The sequence below is a fragment of the Gigantopelta aegis genome, chromosome 13 (assembly GCF_016097555.1).
Source record: "Gigantopelta aegis isolate Gae_Host chromosome 13, Gae_host_genome, whole genome shotgun sequence".
In the NCBI taxonomy this organism is placed as follows: domain Eukaryota; kingdom Metazoa; phylum Mollusca; class Gastropoda; order Neomphalida; family Peltospiridae; genus Gigantopelta; species Gigantopelta aegis.
In genome coordinates, this window is record NC_054711.1 from 26,763,385 (window position 1) to 26,772,146 (window position 8,762).

The 8,762-nt window shown below is 37.2% G+C and overlaps 1 protein-coding gene across 1 annotated transcript in view; it reads right to left on the minus strand.

The window, feature by feature from the left end:
* The window catches only part of LOC121387542 (epidermal growth factor receptor-like), a 16,354-nt gene extending 9,343 nt beyond the window's left edge, over nt 1–7,011 (minus strand). Inside the window, exon 1 of the mRNA XM_041518696.1 lies at nt 6,820–7,011. Coding sequence (XP_041374630.1) covers nt 6,820–6,916 — 97 coding nt within the window. The 5' untranslated portion in view covers nt 6,917–7,011. The remainder of the gene's footprint in view (nt 1–6,819) is intronic.
* Between the last annotated feature and the right edge of the window lie 1,751 nt (nt 7,012–8,762).

Sequence of the window (8,762 nt, forward strand, 5' to 3'; positions counted from 1 at the left end):
ATCAAACGTCTTGTAGTCGTGTTCGAATGTTTGTAACAGTTACTTTTTATATCACTGCGTTATATCTATATTTTCGTACATACGAATTCTTACAGTCGAGCAAACTCAGAATAAGCTCTTTAAAAGTGTCATAGAGGCATGTTTTCTTTAGCGTCACTCACGCTACAGTAGATGAAGAAGGATAACAACCTTTTACACTTTTTGTTCGAACTTAGTGGTAGAGCGTTCAAAGGTAGTGGTATGTATTTCCCTCTCCCTCCCTCCCTCCCTCTCTCTCTCTCTCTCTCTCTCTCTCTCTCTCTCTCTCTCTCTCTCTCTCTCTCTCTCTCTCTCTCTCTCTCTCTCTCTCTCTCTCTCTCTCTCTCTCTCTCTCTCTCTCTCTCTCTCTCTCTCTCTCTCTCTCTCCCTCTCTCTCTCCCTCTCCCTCTCCCTCTCTTTCTCTCTGTCTCTGTCGACCATGTGTCGATATATAGTCGTAGTTAAAATGCACCGGTGTCATTAAAAACCCCATTCCTTTGGATATTGGCACAAAACAATTACACCATAATCATCATTACCGTCATCATCATCACCACCACCACCACCACTACCATCATCACCATCATCATCATCATCACCACCATAATCATCACCATAATCATCATCATTATCATCACCACTATCATCATCGCCACCACTATCATCATCAGCACCACTATCATCATCACCATCATCATCATCATCATCATCATCATCACCACCACCACTATCATCACCATCATCATCATCACCATCACCATCATCACCACCACTATCATTATCATCACCATCATCATCACCACCATCATCACCATCGTCATCACTATCATCATCATCACCATCATCAGTATCATCATCATCATCATCATCATCACCACCATCATGATTGTTAGTATCATCATCATCATCATCATCATCACCACCACCATCACCATCATCATCATCATCACCATCATCACCACCATCATTATCACCACTATCATCATCGTCAGTATTATCATCATTGTCATCACTACCACCACCATCACCACCACCACCATCATCATCATCATCGTCAATATCATCATCATCACCACCACCACCATCATCATCATTATCATCACCATCACCACCACCACCACCACCATCATCATCATCATCACATCATCATCATCACTGTATATGATACAATAGGCAATAGGGAAGCACTCATTTCCAGACCCCTCTTGTAAAACTCTAGTTTCGCCGCCACGTGTTTGTTTATAAAGATTTGTTTAAAAAGACGACGTCATATCTGTTTTCATTCTGTGATTTTTATGATAATTACTTCAAAAGCTGTACGAATATAAATCTCGAAAATCACGTTTGCTTTGAAATGAAAGCCCAGCGTAATCTAATACAAACGTGGTGCATGCTAGCGATAGGGTATTTTACCAGATTGAAGAATTAACTGTTTATTTAACGTATTTTATCCCCGGTTATCGTTGGATAAACACTTCGTGTGTCTCAGTATTTTTAAAGCGCCTATCTCGGTATTATTTATTTTATTTATTTATTTATTTATGTATTAATTATTTTATTATTTTATTATTTATTTTTATTTATTTATTTATTTATTTTTTATGTTATTTATTTGTGTGTTTGTTTTTTGCTTGTTTGTTTGTATGTTTATTTATAATTTTTATTTATATATAGAGAATAATAGATGAGTGGCCGTTAGATACCATTTATCTCACAACGTGTTCTTTTAAAATTGTATCTAACGAGCGAAAGCGAGTTTGATACGTTTTTAAACAACAAGTTGTGAGACAAATGGTATCTAATAGACACGCATGTATTATTTTTACATATCCTCAAAAACCATTTTTTAGCAAATTTTAACATCTTTTTCGACTAAAAGTTATTTACAGCCGTTGCACGTGTAGCAAACTTAATCGTCACAGACACATGATTGTCAGGTTAACAATGTAATCTATTTCTACCGTGTTATTTTTCATTGGATGCATGGCACTGGTGACCTGGTCATCATCTAAGAGCAGTCAGTCGTATGTCTTGAAATTGTTAACACACGTACGTGTGTTAACAACCCATGTGTTATCAAAACATAATGTATGATGTTTTTACCAACGAGTGTGTAAGAAAAATATTTATTTATTTATTTTCTATATTTAACACACGTACGGTACAAATTGTTTACGTGTAAATGAAGCTTTAACATATCGGCTGTAGGGTGGCATACAAAAGTAAACGACGCATACCAACACAAAAAAACCCCAAAACATTTTGGTCAGACCTTGGAAATGAAGGAAAGAAAGAAATGTTTTATTTAAGGACGCACTAAACACATTTTATTTACGGTTATATGGCGACAGACATATGGTTAAGGACCATACAAATATTGAGAGAGGAAACCCGCTGTCGCCACTTCATGGGCTACTCTTTTTCTATTAGCAGCAAGGGATCTTTTATATGCACCATCCCACAGACAGGGTAGTACATACCACGGCCTTTGATATACCAGTCGTGGTGCACTGGCTGGAACGAGAAATAGCCCAAAGAGCCCACAGACGCGGATCGATCCCAGACCGACTGCGCTTCGAGCGAGCGCTTTACCACTGGGCTACGATCTTGGCAATAGTATATGGAACTATGGAATACAAAACATAACTACATACACAAATTAGACATTATTTTCAGACTTGGAGTGGGGGAGCCCTACCCCATCCCCGCTTCCGAACCCTTTGATTGACGACAAGCAGTGTTTGCTACATCAAGACATGGAAATATTTCAAGTTTGTCAATTGGTTATAAACACGGAAATAGCATAAAACAAACAAACAAACAAACAAACAAATATGGCATTTAACACTAACCTCGTGGTCTGATGGTTAAGCAGTGCTTTATGGTGTTGGGTTCTCAACCCCCTTCCGCACCCCCCCCCCCACCCCAATCCCCCCACCCCAACCCCCACCCCACCCCCCACAAAAATCGGGCAATGCATTCCTGTTAGATTTAAATAAACATAAATCATCAATGTATAAATTAGTAGTAAAAAAAACCCTTAATTTTAATTAAAGTTTCTAATTAAATTTTGTTTTAAAGATAAAATTTTTTTTTTTTAAAACAACTCTTTTGCTACTATAAATTTTTCCACTATTTATATAACTATTTAAATTCATTGGAAAAAAACCCCTGTAATGTTGTTATTTCAAAAACAGGGCGGGACGTAGCCCAGTGGTAAAACGCCCGCTTCATGCGCGGTCGGTCTGGGATCGATCCCCGTCGGTGGGCCTATTGGGCTATTTCTCGTTTCAGCCAGTGCACTACGAATGGTATATCAAAGGCCGTGGTATGTGTTATCCTGTGAGTGGGATGGTGTATAGAAAAGGTCCTTTGCCACTAATGGGAAAAATGTAGCGGGTTTCCTCTCTAAGACTATATGTCAAAATTACCAAATGTTTGACATCCAACAGCCAATGATTAATATATCAATGTGCTTTAATGGTGTCGTTAAACAAAACAACTTTAACTAACTTTATTTAAAAATTCAGACAAGATGAAATTGACGAAAACTACTTCTTTGTTGATGCTGGTACGGAATAACGGAGGCAGATCGGGGAGGGGGGGGGGTACAGGGGCCCGCCCCCCCCCCCCTAAATTTTGTGAGTTATAATTTTATTATATATTAATTTTAAAATTTTTTTACGATCCCTCCCCAAACCTCCCCCAAAATTCCCTTGGCATTACGCCTCATGTCATTGCCCCCCCCCCCCCCCCAAAAAAAAAGAAAAAAAGAAAAGAAAGAGGATTTTCTGGATACGCCACTGAATATAGTACTCATCACACTTAACACAAGCGTTCTAACAAGTAAACCAGCTACGCTCATATAAATGTTTTAAAAATCAACAACAGGAATTTTGGAATGGACTTTACTTTCTTGCAGAAATGGTTGTCGGAGATCACGTTACAAAACAGAGCTTTCTCGGAGTACGTGACTCCACTGGTTCCCGTCAGTTTGTTTACGTCTGTTTCCAGACTATGTTCACATGGCGTAACTCTCCCTTTTCCTGATTAACGTCATAAACCACGCCTCGCTGCAACTTTCGGATCGTTTGCTTTCCTTTCAAGATTAAAGTTAAAAGTTTTAATTAAGTCTTTTTTCTACCACGTCTAAAACTGAGTTACAAAATAAACTACATCTTAAAGTCAAGAATCCTAATTCTGTTTTATATAACATATTCTGTAATGTCTTTTCTTTTTGTGCAAAATGCATTTTGAGCAACTTGAGAGGGCCCCAAAACACACTGAATCTTCTAAAATTGATAATTTAAACTTGTAATAAATTGTGTAATTTAATGGTAAAACACTGTATTAGCTACATTTGTTCCAGTGGAAAAGCCCACGCCTGATGCGCGGTCGGTCTATGATCGATCCCCGTCGGTGGGCCCATTGGAATATTTCTCGTTCCAGCCAGTGCACCACGACTGGTATATCAAAGGCCGTAGTATGTGCTATCCTGTCTGTGGGATAGTGCATATAAAATATCCCTTGCTACTAATGGAACAAATATATTAGCAGGTTTCTTCTCTGTGACTGCCAAAATGACCATACGTTTGACATCCAATAGCCGATGATTAAGAAATCAATGTGCTCTAGTGGTGTTGTTAAACAAAACAAACAAACAAAGTTGTTCTTACACTCCATATGCTGTTAAATATTTTGCGCACATGTGATTAAAATAACGTCTATTAGTTGACATCAGAGCTAGACCGAACAGAAAAACGTCCGCCTGATTGGTTTATGCGGAAACCAGTCAAAATAGTTGGCAAACGTTAGAGAAAAACGGCTGGCTGAACTTAGGGTAGGCTTTCACGTTCGTGGCAACAGTCATTCCAAATGTATTTCATTTTCATTTCAACTTATGTTCGTGCTTATATCTAACTAAAGTTCAAGCACGCTGTCCTGGGCACACACCTCAGCTATATGGGCTGTCTGTCTAGGACAGTGGGCTAGTTGTTAGTTTGTTAGTGGTTAGTGAGAGAGAAGAGGGTGCAGTGGTCTTACATCTACCCATTGAGCCCTTAAGAACTCGCTCTGGGTTGGAGCCGGTATCGGGTTGCGAACCCTGTACCTACCAGCCTGTAGTCCGATGGTTAAACCACTGCGCCACCGAGGCTGGTCCTAATGTATTACTTACAATTTGTTTACCAGTATCAAACTGATCCACTATAAGCAGGGTTTTGATTGGCTGAAGCAAAGGTCATCAAGATGTCTGCTAACATTGGCTATTATTAGATGTACTGACAAATTTAAACTACAAGTAGAAGTGCAAAGTAAGATCTTATTTCGTCCAAATTACCGATTTTCTGGAGTCATTTATAAAATGAACATGACAGTTTTTGACATTCATGCAACTACTAACAACTAACCCTCTGTCCTGGACAGACAGCCCAGATAGCTGAGGTGTTTGCCCAGGACAGTGTGCTTGAACCTTAATTGGATATAAGCACGAAAATAAGTTGAAATGAAATGAAATGACAAGTCCAGCACTGCTGACCACTTAATATGAATAATGTTGAAGCCACTTCCCCGCTGCAAAGAATATGCCATTTAATACCCTGACACAGTGGTGTATGCTTGTTTTATTGAACAGTTTGAAAGGTCATTTATACCGTAACTAGGCCTATATTTAAGTTTAAAAGGTCATTCATACTGTAGCTAGACCTATATTTAAGTTTGAAAGGTCATTGATATTGTAACTAGGCCTATATTTAAGTTTGAAAGGTCATTTATACCGTAACTAGGCCTATATTTAAGTTTAAAAGGTCATTGATACTGTAGCTAGGCCTACATTTAAGGTTGAAAGGTCATTGATACTGTAACTAAGCCTATATTTAAGTTTGAAAGGTCATTCATACTGTAACTAGGCCTATATTTAAGTTTGAAAGGTCATTTATACTGTAACTAGGCCTATATTTAAGTTTGAAAGGTCATTCATACTGTAACTAGTCCTATATTTAAGTTTGAAAGGTCATTGATACTGTAACTAGGCCTATATTTAAATTTAAAAAGTCATTCATACTGTAACTAGTCCTGTATTTAAATTTGAAAGGTCATTGATATTGTAACTAGGTCTATATTTACATTTAAAAAGTCATTCATACTGTAACTAGTCCTGTATTTAAATTTGAAAGGTCATTGATATTGTAACTAGGTCTATATTTACATTTAAAAAGTCATTCATACTGTAACTAGTCCTATATTTAAGTTTGAAAGGTCATTTGTATTGTAACTAGGCCTATATTTAAGTTTAAAAGGTCATTCATACTGTAACTAGTCCTATATTTAAGTTTAAAAGGTCATTGATACCGTAACTAGGCCTATATTTAAGTGTAAAAGATCATTCATATTGTAACTAGGCCTATAAGTTTAAAAGGTCATTCATACTGTAGCTAGGCCTATATTTCAGTTTAAAAGGTCATTCATACTGTAACTAGGTCTATATATAAGTTGAAAGGTCGTTCATACTGTAACTAGGACTATATTTCAGTTTGAAAGGTCATTCATATTGTAACTAGGCCTATAAGCTTAAAAGGTCATTCATTCTGTAGCTAGGCCTATATTTCAGTTTGAAAGGTCATTCATGCTGTAACTAGGTCTATATTTAAGTTTGAAAGGTCGTTCATACTGTAACTACTCTAGGTCTATATTTAACTTTTGAATGGAAGCAAACGGGAGCCAGCGTAACCGAATATTGCCAGGCCTGTTATAAAGTTAGATAAACTGTTTTCAAAAGCGCTTTGTTTGGAACGCTGAACCTACCATCTCGTTCGAAGATGTCCTTGTCTTTTCTCTCAATGACCTCTATTGACGTAACTCCGTTGAAAAACCAAACAGCTAATATGAGGAACGACTTCATGTTTCCTTCGGTTCCAAAAGTTCCTTACTTCCTCCTAGAACTGGTCACGTGACGTTTGGTCCGTTTCAAGTTTTGTGTAGAGTAAAGGTGTTCCAGCTGACCAGTTCAACAGCCGACATTATACTAGTAGTATTTACAGCTGGCAACCTGACCTCATCAAGTTGTTTATCAAACAGAAGGCAAATGAAGGAAGGAAGAAAGAAAGAACGAATGATGGTTTCATCAAGTTGTTTACCAAAAAGAAGGATAAGAAGTAAGAAGGAAAGAAACAAAAAATAAACACATAAACAAACAAAAACGAAAGAAATGCTTTGCTGTTAAGGTTTGGTTTCTTTAATTACACCATGAGAGCACATTGATGTAGTATTCATCTGTTATTGAATATCTTGAACATTTAATATTTTTGACCATAGTATTTAGAGAAAACCTACTTCATTCTTTCATTAGCAGCAAGGGGTATACTATATTTAGATGCATTTTTCCCACAGACAGGACAACATCTACCAAAGCCTTTAAAGGGACATTCCTGAGTTTGCTGAAATTTTAAAGATGTTATTGACTAACAGAGACTTTTTAACGATTGTAATTACACATCAAATATATTTTTCTGCATATAATATTAGTGGCTGTATATTAAACGTGTTTCTGATCGTTCTAATATTTGTACTAGATTAAATTTCATTTTATTTCCTAAAATATTATTTTTTCGTACGTACGAAATTATTTGAAGACAAAATCCAGTTTGGGCTTCTTACAAATATTAAGACGACCAGAAACACATTGAATATACAGACACTGATATTCTAAACAAAAAGATATATTTAATATGTAAGTTTAATCGTAGAAATATTTTATTAGTCGGAAACATCTTACAATGTAGCAAACTCGAGAATGTCCCTTTAATGTATCAGTCGTAGATCTAACCACAAAGCCACATATTATTCCTCTTACAAGTGTACTTTCATTTTGGCATGCTTTTCATGTTTATATGTAATTAAAGTTCAAGCACGCTCTCCTGGGCACACACCTCAGCTACATGTATCTCTATCCAAGACAATGTTTAAATGTTGTTAATGGTGAGTAAGGGAGAAGTCAGTGCAGACAATTTACACTTCTTCATTCAGCCGTTACATCTCAGTCGTTGTGGACGTCGATACATGGATGCGAGCCTAGTACCTACTAGCCTTAAAGGAACATACCCTAGTTTTTAAACACTAAGAGATATTTTTCACTGTTGGAGCCGTTTGGGATAACTGAAATCATACTTTACTTAGATTGTATTGTTTAGATTATCCATTTCCGTACATTTGAAGTGTTTTTGGTCATCCTGGTGTTTTTAATATCACAAAATATATTTGTCATATTTTTAAAACCGCACGTGCGTCTGAGAAGTAACAGTTATGGAGTCGAGTTTTAGTCTATTTTTAGAAGGTATTTCACCATTTCAAAGTAACAGACTCATGTTTCACTCAATTGTAATTTTATCCAGATGTGTTACAGGTCTGTAGATTAACCAAACTTGGTGTTAATTTTCACTGCTTGAAACTAGGGTATTTCCCTTTAAGACTGATTACCACTTGGGGGACGGGATTTAGCTCCGTCGGTTGAGTGCTCTCTTGAGGTATTTGCGTCGCAGGATCGAACCACCTCGGTGGATCCATTCAACTGATTGGGTTGTTTTTATTCTCTCATTTCACCTAGTGCACCACAACTGGTCAAAGGCCGCGGTATGTGCTTTCCTGTCTGTGGGAAAGTGCAAATAAAAGATCCCTTGCTACATTAGGAAAAAATGTAGGCCTAGCAGGTTTCCTCTGATGACTATGTGTCAGAATTACCAAATGTTTAA